General features: G+C 41.7%; 1 protein-coding gene across 1 annotated transcript; it reads left to right on the forward strand.

The window, feature by feature from the left end:
• Window positions 1-3,102: 3,102 nt before the first annotated feature.
• zgc:77375 (uncharacterized protein LOC402927 homolog) lies at window positions 3,103-12,259 on the forward strand. Its single transcript, XM_034681567.1, has 9 exons — window positions 3,103-3,209; window positions 4,141-4,332; window positions 5,330-5,442; window positions 6,270-6,363; window positions 7,654-7,687; window positions 7,949-8,123; window positions 8,283-8,459; window positions 11,284-11,461; window positions 11,545-12,259. Exons 1-9 carry the CDS (start codon window positions 3,153-3,155, stop codon window positions 11,728-11,730), a joined length of 1,206 nt encoding a protein of 401 aa, XP_034537458.1. The 5' UTR covers window positions 3,103-3,152; the 3' UTR covers window positions 11,731-12,259.
• The last annotated feature ends 16 nt before the right edge of the window (window positions 12,260-12,275 follow it).

Genomic DNA, 12,275 nt, shown 5'->3' on the forward strand with positions numbered 1-12,275 from the left:
CTTGTTCCTCATGTGTCCTGATGTTTTAACATGAAGAGGGAGTCTGCAGGTCTAGGTTTCGTACTGTATAAAACATGGACATAGTCTGTGTGACATCACATATTTGTTCCTGAAGCAGGGTTTTGAAGCCTATCGTCTGCAGACGCCATATTGGAAATGCTGACTCAGACTAACTTTGACGACCTAACTACAGCCAGGGAGGTGGAGTTGAGGCAGGGCCTTCAGTCTTTTGACTAACAGCTACAGGGTGCCCACCTGTCAGTCAAGTCAGCCATGCCCTTAATTAGGCAAAACTAGAAAGTTGAATATCTTCAAAAAATAACGTTATAAAAATATTCATCCCCCCGTACAGTGTGTGCTGATCAAGCGGTAACCTCCACTCTATATGAAGCCCATGCAGAAGTGTTATAAACTGAAGTTCATTGAGTGTCCGCTTGAGGCTGGCTGCAGAAACACAGGAATCCACATACATAGCAATTTTAAAAAAAGACGATCTTTGCAGCATAAATAAACATTTTTACAGCCTGGTTCAAAAAACGGCTTTGGTCTGAAAAGCTCATTTCTCTATCGGCACAAACTACCAGGGTGAATAATTTTCTAACGCAGGGGTTCAGAAGATATTAAGATAATGAGTTTGCCCGAATGAGGACATGACTGACTTGAAAGACAGGTGGGAACTCTGTTGGCTAGGAGGTTCAAAGCCCGCCTCTTTACCTCACGCTAGCTGGACAGCAGTTAGGTTGAGTTCAGCATTTCCAATGTGGCTCCCGCCGATGGTTGGCTTCAGAACAGTGCTTGAGGTACAGATGGGTGACGTCACGTATACTACGTCCATTATTTATACAGTCTATGGTACTGATAGAGAAATGAGCTATTCAGACCAAACCTGTTTTTTTTGTACCAGGCTGTACACATGTTTATTTCTGCAGTAAAGATCGGTTCTTTTGAATGAGTGTGTATGTGGTTTCCGGTGCTTTTGGAGCCAGCCACAAGGACACTTTAGAACCAGCAACATTTCTCAAGACTTGGAGGTTGGTGCTTGGTCAAGAATCATCAACAATCTTCTTCCCCTGCTCTCTGCTCCCCACATGTCCTGTCTCTCTTCAGCTGTCCTTGTCATCAAGATGATTTTATTCGTACTCAGACAGTTTGTTGCCACTCACAATTCTTGCAGATTTTTCTAAAAACAGAATCTAAAATTCATTAAATATATAGAAAACAAAAATCTAAAATGCAAAATAAATAAGTTCTGTATACATAATACGAGAAACTGTGGTAGTTATTTCTGACCTTCTGTCAGGTACAAAGATCTTTTATTGCCATTCCGAACATTCACATAACAACTTTAAAGGTTAGCAGTGTCACAGAGGGAGCTCCTCTGTCCTCTTCTGTGTCTACCTCATCATGTGGTTTAGATCTGGCAGCTGATTGGTTGATTGGTGGCAGCATTCTGCAGCATGTGATTGGCTGATTAATTGCTGAAGGCTGCATGTGATGTCATGTGAGGAGAAAACTGCCGTCAGCCACATTTAATCAGTGTGTGTGTGTGTGTGTGTGTGTGTGTGTGTGTGTGTGTGTGTGTGTGTGTGTGTGTGTGTGTGTGTGTGTGTGTGTGTGTGTGTGTGTGTGTGTGTGTGTGTGTGTGTGTGTGTATGTGTGTGTGTGTCTGTGTGTCTGTCTATGTGTCTGTCTATGTGTCTGTCTATGTGTCTGTCTGTGTGTGTGTGTGTCTGTCTGTCTGTCTGTCTGTCTGTCTGTCTGTCTGTCTGTCTGTCTGTCTGTCTGTCTGTCTGTGTGCGTGCGTGCGTGCGTGCGTGCGTGCATGCGTTCACATAGTTTGTAGCTGTTACACTCAGGGTTTCTCAGATGGACTGATTCCGATTTTTCAGTCACTTAGTGGTGTGCTGCTCAGAATAGAGGGAATATTTTTGTATCCTTTATTTGGTGATCTTATTTTAAGAGCTGATATATTTGCATCAGATTTTAAGCAGACAAGACTCTTCAGGATATTTTCAGCCACACCAGCAGTTTATCTGTATTTCAGTCCTCCACTTTACTCAGACTGAGATATCTCAGCGATGTGATAGATTGTCATGAAATGTGGTTCAGACATTCATGCTCCCCTCACCATAAACACTTTAAATTTTGGCCACTCTCAGGTAAAGCTAATGACCTTTACTTTATGACAAATTTTTTGTTTTTTCTTAAAATTATTTTCAAAATCAGACATCAGGGGGCGGAGCTTTACAATCCAAAATCTTTAAATGGGGTCGTGTTTACCGTGCTCTCATTGTATTTACGACATTCACGACACATTTTTCTTAAAGCTTGGAGTTCATGTTGTGATGTGTCAGATGACGTTTCCAGAAATGATGGAGTCCACTGAAGTTATACATAAATACAATACATTATCATGTAGCTGACAGCATCATCGTCATTGGATTTAGGTAACATTAGCAAGAGAGCAGCTCGTTCAAAGTTGTTTGGTCACATATGGGAACGAGAGGAGTAATGGCAAGTGATAATCATCAATAGATCATTAGCTTTGTTGTTTTCTCTTTCCACATAAAAAGCAAGAAGGAGGGGTGCTGGTGGCCTAGCGTTCTAAACACGCCCCGTATACAGAGGCTATAGTCCTCATTGCAGAGGTCACTGGCCTCGACCATTTGCTGCATGTCTTCCCCCTCTCTCTACTCCCCACATTTACGGTCTCTCTTCAGCTGTCCCATCATCAGTAAAGGCAAAAATGCTAAAAAATGTAAGGAGAACAATGATTGATCTTTTTGCACCCATGTTACCTCTTGGACACCAAGCCATTCATGCACACGACTTCGCCACACGACTTCACAAGTGCTATTTGAAGGCAGCATTTGCGTAACCTGCGACTAACCTCTGGGACTACAATCTGGCTCGACTTTATTGAAAGACTTCACTAGCAAGTCAATGAATGGAAGGAGTAAAAGGTACAGATAGTTGTGATTTGTCCCTGGCAGCATGTTGTTGAATGGTGTGTAGTTTATTCTGTCTAGAAAGGGTCTGAATTTGGGACACAGCCATGGTATGTCATATTGTAGCCCCTCCCCCTTGCGACGTCACAGCTCTGTCAGTATAACTGAACACTGCACACTGTTCATCTTGGACAGACAGGCATCATGTTGTGTCGGGGGCTCCTGCAGCAGACAGTCCGATTCATGTCGACCAGCAGACAGGTCAGTGTGTGTGTGTGTGTGTGTGTGTGTTTGTGTGTGTGTGTATGTGTTTTGCAGGGACATAAACCTGGTTGTACAAGGGACAACGGGGACCACTCTCTTTTATGTGGACCCTCAGATTATTCCCATTAACTTTTAGAGTTCAGACTTGGTCCTCAGGGACAGCTTATCTTTGTCCTCTTTAGACTTGACTAATGTGGAGCAAAGTTTGAAAGCAATCAAATATGAATTTATTCTGAATGAGGAATGTATTAATTTATTTTTTTAGTCCAGTTTTATCCAAAAATTATAACAAGTAATAATCTTATGTTTTACATCTGTTGATCTGTCTTTTTTTCCCCTCTGGTCTGTCTGTCTCTCTTTGACCTGTCTGTCACTCTCTGACCTGTCTGTTTCTGTCTGTTGTGTGTCTCTCTTTGACCTGCCTGTCTGTCTGTACCTGATTTTTCTCTCTCTGACCTGTCAGTTGACCTTACCTATCTGTCTCTCTTACCTGTCTGTCTCCCCGACTTAACTGTCTCTTTCACCTACCTGAGTTTATTCCTCTGACCTGTCTGTCCCTCACTCTGACCTGTCTATCTCTCTTTGACTTGCCTCTGACCCGTTTCTTTATGACCCATCTATCCTCCTGATTTTATTGTCTTTTTTGCCCATCTCCGGCCAGTGTCTCGTTTTCTTACCTGTCTGCCTCTCTTGCCTGTTTGTCACTGTCTTTCTTTTACCTGATCATGTCCAAGCTCTCTCTTTCTTCTGACCTGTCTGTCTTTGACAGCTCCTTTTCTCTCCCTGTCTCTCAGTCCTTCATATCTAACCTGTCTGTCTCATTAACTGACATGTCTCTTTATTTAACTGTTTGTCTCTCTCTCACTCACCTGTCTGGCCAGGAACTGTCTCTGACGTATCTCTCTGTACACCTGTCCGTCTCCACCAGGCTGGTGTCCTTTTTGACGTGGACGGTGTCCTGCTTCGCGGTGGTTCTGTGATTCCTGCAGCTCGTCGAGCTTTCAGAAAGCTTCTGGACAAAAATAACAACTTTCTTTTTCCCGTCGTCTTCGTCACCAATGCAGGAAGCTGTCACAGAAACCACAAGGCTCAGCAGCTGTCTCGCCTGCTGGAGGTCCAGGTACGACGACAGGTCCAACCGTATGTCCAAAAGATAAACAGTAGGAAAGACAGAAACAGATATATGCAAGACATGACAGGTGGAAGGACAGCTGGAAATGAAAGACGGAGAGACAGACATTGTGAGACACAGAGCCACATATAGTCGAGAAGACTATAGACAGATTTAAGACAGATGTTGAGAAAGACAGTTGGATAGACAGGGGATCAGAGAGACAGAAGGCAGACAGATGACAGTTGAATTGATAGAGATAAAGGTGGGATACAGATCAACAGGTGGACAGGCCAATGGAAAGACATGTCAAGACAGGTGTGGACAGATAGAGAGACATAGAGGTAAACAATAAGACAGCTAGACGGACAGAAAGACAGAAAGGTGGACTTAAACATTAGGTGATCAGATGGAGGGGTATACAGGTGTACAGTCAAGTTGCTGGACCGAGAGACATACAGGTAGAAGGACTGTGAGACACCTTGAAGTTAAGACAAGTGGACAAACTGCAGGAAGTTCAGAGACAGACAGAACTAGGGACAGACTAAAAGATGCTTAGTTAGAGAATACAGAGATGAGAGAAAAAGGCAAATAGGTGAACCAGGTGAAAGACAAGAGGACAGACAGAGAGTCATAAAGGTGGACAGATAGAGAGATGAACAAGGAGACAGAAGGACAAATAAAGAGACAGAAAGAGGGACAGATATGTGGACAGACAAACAAACAAGCTGAGTGACAGAGGTGAACACACTGATGGACAGACCATGAGAGAGACAGGTGAGGAGTCAAATTTGCCAAAAAAGTGGACATACCAATGAACTGATGATGAGACAAATGGGGATAGACTGGTGGACAGATAGAAAAGCCAAGTGAAAGACAAGTATAAAGAAAGCTGGACGGAGGGAGACAGATGGATCAGGTTTTACATCAGTCTGTGTTGATGGACAAGATTGCTGTGATTGGATGAACACAGTCAGGTGACCTCTCTCTCTCTCTCTCCCTGTAGATCACCCCTGAGCAGGTGGTGCTCTCCCACAGTCCTTTGCGAATGTTGAAGAGTTTTCATGATAAATGCGTCCTGGTGTCCGGACAGGGACCAGTGAAGGACATCGCCAACTCGTATCCTTCATATACAAAAACTACTCCTGCAACTACTACTACTAATAGCACTACCACTACTATTACTAATAGCACTGCTACTACTACTACTAGTATTATAACAACTACGACCACTACTACTACCACTTCTACTACAACTACTGCTATTACTACTACTTCTACCACAACTACTACTATTACTACTACTACCTAAACTACTACTACTACTACTATTACTACTACCACTTCTACTACAACAACAACTATGACTACTACTACTACTATTAGTGCCACTACTACTACTGTGACTATTACTATCACTCCTACTACTACTACTACTTCCACTACTACAACTACTACTACCACTTCTACTACTACAACGACTATTACTAATACTACAACTAGTATTACTATTACTACTACCACAACGACTACTCCTATGACTAATACCACTATTACTACTACTCCTATGACTACTACTACCACTAATAACACTTCTACTACTACAACTACTACTATGACTTCTAATACAACTACTGCTACAACTCCCTACTACAAATACTACTACTACTATTACTACAACCACTACTAATATTACTACTTCTAGAAGTACTATTACTTCTATCACAACTACTACTACTACTACTACCACATCTACTACTACTATGACTACTACTACTCCTAAGACTACTACTACCACTACTACCACTTCTACTACTAACACTATTACTAGTACTATAACTACTACTACTACAACTAGTACTAGTTACGAGCACTACTACTATTGATAAGTAATTGCTAGTTAAACTGGGTGATTCATATGTTGGAAGTCTTGACCACGTCGTCAGCTTGGGTTTTCAGAAGGTTGTGAGCATCGAGCAGCTCCGAGAACATCACCCCCTGCTGGACATGGTGGACCACAACAGGAGACCAAAACTACCTGTGAGTACTTTACCAATGTCAAAACAAACCTCCAAAAAAATAATGGTGGCATATCAAGCCATAACAGCCGAAGCTCTTAAGGCAGATCAGTGAGCACCAACCGTGTTAATTTTCAAGTAGCTTAAATACGGTTACATCATCAATGTATTAGGAGACATATTTTCTATTTTATAATATTGATAATTTCTTTTACTTTAGAGGTAAAAGGAGAACTGATTAATGTGACAGTGTGTCTTTAGAACAGTCTTCCAGTTAACAAGAAGGCTTGGCAACATTGAAAAGAGAGTAGTTTTAAACATGACTAAGAAAAGAAGACTACAAATGTGTAGGCTCCACTCTGCACTTTTTTCTTATGGAAAATATGTCAAATGCTTAAATGCATTTTTTAAATTCCTTTTTTTTTTTGCTCTTTGATTTATCTATCTTATTTTTTTGTGTGTATCCTTTAAAAAAACTGTTGCTCAAATGGTTTTAGGATCTTTCGAACACTGTGTAAAAAACATAGACTGTATAAAATATGGACGTAGTATCCGTGTCGTCACTGTTCCTGAGAGCTGTTTTGAAGTCAATCGACGGTAGCAGCCATGTCGCAAATGCGTAACTCAACCAGGCAGAGTGTGACGTAGTGTGAGCTTCCTAGCCAACAGCTATGTGTTCCCGACGGGGAGTCACGTCAGTCATGTTCTTATTTGGGCAAAAACTCGAAATCTTAATATCTTCTGAACCGTCACGTTAGAAAAAAATTCACCCCCCGTACAGTGTGTGCCATTAGAGAGATTAGCTTCGTAGGGCCAAGCCGTTTTTTGAACCAGGCTGTAAACACGTTTATTAATGCTGCAAAGATCGTCTTTTTCCCATTCATGTCTATGTGGTTTCCGGTGTTTCTGCAGCCAGCCTCAAGCGGATTCTCGATGTATTGCAGTTTATAACGCTTCTGCATGGGCTTCATCGTTTGAGACCGGAGGTTGCCGCTTGGTAAAAACTCAAATAAACAGAGCTTTAAAAAAGCAGTTGAACTGCACAGCTCTGACTACAGAGGTGGAAAGACCTGTGAACTGATTGAGTCTTAAAGTGCTCAACCGCTGAAAGTAGTGAGTGATCGACTCTTGTGCAGGCTAACCATAAACCTTACCATCACCCTTACCAAGCCTTCAAGGAACTGAAACCATTATAGTTTGGTTAAGTTTTGTTAAAATAGTGATTTGGTTTGTATGACATACATCTTCTTTTTTTTTTTAATCAGATGATAATGTTTTCACATCCAGCAGCTCAATCATTTCTCTCTTTCAGTCGTCGGCTCTGCAGACTCCTCCTAAAATAGAAGGTAACACAGGACAACACACATTTATTTTTATTTAGTGCTCTTTGTATCAAATTTAATATCTTTCTGTTACGGTGCTGTTTTTATTTTAAATCTCACTGTAATACTTTAATCTCAGGACACATGACACTTTCAGCATGTTCTCACCAAGTGCAAATTGTTTTTATGTCAAGATATTCTAAAGTGGTTTAGATGCAAAACACTCTCATAGCCTTGTATATTTGACTGTCCCCATGCTCTTATTTTGTTGACTTGGTGTGTTAGCAATCATCCTCTTTGGCGAGCCAATCAGATGGGAGACCAACCTGCAGCTGCTGGTCGACGTACTCCTGTCCAATGGGAGTCCTGGTTGTGTGTACGAGCCTCAGCTGGTGGCACAGCTACCGGTGCTTGCCTGTAACATGGACCTTGTGTGGATGGCAGAGGCCCCGTCACCAAGGTAACCAACACACCTGTGAAGGACTCTCCTGGTGGCTCTCAGGGGGAGGGTGAACATGTTAATATTTTGTTGTTGAATTAGTAATATTAGGATGGTGCTTTCTCTAATCTCTTTTATGTGGTTGCACTCATCAGTTTTGACCCTGCTGTGTTGCTGTAGGTTTGGTCACGGGATGTTCATGCTGTGTCTGGAGTCCGTCTACAGGAAGCTGACTGGGCGGGATCTTCAGTACCAGGCACTTCTGGGGAAACCCAGTCTGCTAACATACCAGTACGCCGAGCATCTGCTGAGACTGCAGAACCACAATCACAAGCTAACCACCATCTACGCTGTTGGGTAACCAAACTGTCCTTAATACCACCCATCAAACTGCCCACAACACTATTTACAGTGTCATGTAACCAAACTATCCAAACCACCGACTATCTTATAATCTACTGGGTAACCAAACCATCTAAAACATCCTATGTGCTGCTGGCTAACCAAATCATCTACATACGACCAACAGCTTTGGGTAACCACACCCTCCATAACACCAAGCTGCTGGATAACAACACTGTTCGTAACTGTATCAAACTGTCCACAATGCTATCAGGTCACAGAACTGTCCATAACACTACACACGCTATTGGCTAATCAAACTTTTCATTCATACTTTTTTAGTAACCAAACCATCCATAACACCTTCCATCAACTCTGTTATGTGACCAAACCATCCAAAGCATAATATGAAATGTAAGCTAAAACCACCTACAATAATATGTACTGATTCCATCCACCAAACACTCCATACCTCTACCTACATTGCTTGGTAACCAAATTGTCCACTACACCATGCTTGGATTGGGATCATAGACTGTATAAAATATGGACGTAGGATCCGTGACATCACCCATCTGTTTCTGTAGAACTGTTTGAGTCCAATCGGCAGCGGCAGCCATATTGCTGCTGTCGAGTGATTGTGACATAAAGAGGCAGAGTTTGAGACTCCTTGCCAACAGCTACAGTGTTCCCGGAGTCAGCTGTCCCTCTCAATGGAGGACTCGTAATCTCAATATCTTCGAAATTGCTGCATTAGAAAAAAATTCACCCCCCTGACAGTGTGAGCCGATCGAGAAATTAGCTATCCAGACTACACTCGTCTTTTGTACAGGGCTGTAAGCATGTTTATTTCTGCTGTAAAGATCGTCTTTTTCCCATCCATGTTTATGTGACTTCCGGTACTTCCGGAGCCAGCCTCAAGCAGATTCTCAATGAACTGCAGTTTTTAGCACTTCCGCATTAGACTCATATTTTTAGACCGGAGGTTGCAGCTTGATTGGGATACCAAACCATCTATAAAACCAAACTATGTTGAGTAACCAAAATATGAAAAACACCCCTTATCCCACTGCCCACAAGCCCAACAATAAGCCTGTTAACCAAACTTTTCATATCACCATGTGTACTGTGTGGTAACAATTTATATCTATTAACACAGTTGAGTTAACAGTTACTGCCTTCAAATGGAAGTTAAAAATTGTGAAGTCAAGTGAATGAGTAGCTTGTCATTCAAGTGGTAACACCATTGCTTGGCAACGGCTACATGAAGGCCTAAAGTTCAGTTGTTTTCCCTCTTGCTTTATAAGTGGAATTGCTAATATTGCTATTTTTATACAGTATGTGCTGAAATTCTGTGCTAAGGAACAACAAACTTAACGATCTAGATTGACACTTGTCATGGTTCCTCTTGGTACCTTATGTGGCTAACATTGATCCAATCATGTAGTACAAGCTTTGCTCTTGCTAATTTTGCTCCTCTAACTACATCAGTTACATAAGTACATAATGTATTTGCGTAAAACTGGAGTCTATGGGCTCCACCATTTCTGTGGACGTCATCAAACACGTCACAACTTGTGAACTTGCTGCTTTCCGAAAATTTTGGCTTACGATGCCGTGAATACGATAAGAGGGGGTCGTTCAAATGATCATTTCCTGGTGACACGGTAAACACAGTAAACACGACCCCATTTGAAGGCACCAAGTGTGACCATCCATAAAACCACCTATCAAACTGGTAACCAGGTTTAATGGTAACCAACCTGTCCATCACACTATGCTGTCAGGTAACCAAAATGTCTGGTGACCAAACTGCACATACACCATTTATACTCTCGGCTAACAAAGTGGTCAAGATAGTGATCCCCTATTGGTTTACTTAACTACCCATCACACAATCAATGCTATTAGGCAACCAAACTTTGCTTAACACCACCCACCAAAATGTCCACCACATCACCATCCGTATTGTTTGATAACCAGTATTGCAGGTAGCCAAGTTTTCTGGTAACTAAGCTGTCAACACACCATGTACACCATCAGCTAACCAAACGCTCAGTTAACCAAACCGTTAGAGAGTCAAACTGTCCATAACACCAATGACACCACTAGGAAACAAAACTGTTGCCGCCACTTAACAAACTTCCCAGAGCACCATCTATTATCTCACCAGTCTGTCTGGTAATCAAAATATCCACAACTACATTCAGGTACTCAAACTGCTGGATAAGCAACTGTCCATACTATTTATGCTGTTGGGTTGCCAAACTGGCAGGTGACCAAACTGTCCATAACACAATTTATACAATTATGCAACCAAATTGTTGGGTAAACAACTGTTGGTTTTACACTGTTCACAATAAAATCCACATTTCTGGTAGCAGGACTGCAGGCAATATAACACAATTTTTAACTTGATGTAACACCAACTGCACCACTAGGAAACAATTGTACTTTCTGTCAGACGGCCCAAAACACCATCTACATTGTCCTGCAACTGAACCATTGGATAACCAAATGGTCCATAACACAGGCAATACTGTGTGTAGTATCTAAACTTTGACCTTAACCTAACTTCACTATTTACATCATAAAATACATTTTACTGTCACTACAGTGTCAGCTAACCAAACCCTGTATAACACAATCTATGCTGTCCCCTTACCTTGTTGTTGGGTAATATCAATATACGCAACACCGTCTACACTGAGCTATTAGGTAATCGAATTGTTGGGTAACCAAACAATCAATAACATCATCTTATCTATCAGGTAACAAGCCTGTCCATGACACCATCCACAATGTCAAGTAACTAAATTCTGTCCTTTTTGTTGTGTAGAGACAACCTAATGACAGATATCTATGGTGCTAACCTCTACAACCGATACCTGGCTCAGCAGCATGCTACCATGAAAACCACTACCAAGCTTGTTGCTGAGGGAACAGGCAGTCAGGTGACGATGGCGGTGCCGGATGAGGATCTGATGTCAGCGGCCGCTCAGTGTCACTCCATATTGGTAAGAGCTTGTGTTGTTCTATAGGTTTCCAACCTCATGTTATAATGAATTCATTCACTTTGAGCTGCTCTACTTGTCCTCAGGTGTGCACAGGTGTCTATAACCCTCGCTCCCCGTTACCCAGTGACCAGAGTAGCGCGGTTACAGAGACGGTATTCCATGGTCACAGAGACCTGGTCTTGGATCCAGACCTGGTGGAGCCCAGTCATGTTGTGGAGGACGTGGAGGTCGCTGTCGACCTGCTGCTGCAGCAGGAGAGCTCTACCTGAACAACATCTGCAGCTGAAACCTGGAATCTAACACCTGATTACTGTCCTTCGGTCTTTGACCCCTGACCTTTGTATGATTGTTATTTGTATTTTTGTAACTTTTAAAAATGTATTTAAACTTGAAATTCAATCACATCAACAAGATGACTTTGCATTAACAAGTGTGGCATTGGATCCATACACCCCATTTCCATAACAGACAAGCTTCAACTGGAATGCAAAGATAAAGTTAACAAGAAATAACATGGGGGAATAGATAAACATGAGCAATGAAAAATACAATAATGAAATGGTCTGAGGTTTTCGGTTAACTTACAATCTTATATTTATAACTTGACTGTAATACTTTATCTGTTGTATTTGTATTATTTGCCAGTGTCTTATAAAATAACTTTTAAATGCCTCCTAGTGGCAGGTGCTGAAAATAAATGTTCCTTCAAAGTAGTAACTACAGTGAAACTGGTGCCAGAGCAAATCTTTGTATTGCAGTCCTAATGTTGTGTTCTTTTAATAAAGGATAAATTATGAATATATATTTATTTTTG

This window comes from Notolabrus celidotus, chromosome 1 (assembly GCF_009762535.1).
Source record: "Notolabrus celidotus isolate fNotCel1 chromosome 1, fNotCel1.pri, whole genome shotgun sequence".
Lineage (NCBI taxonomy): Eukaryota > Metazoa > Chordata > Actinopteri > Labriformes > Labridae > Notolabrus > Notolabrus celidotus.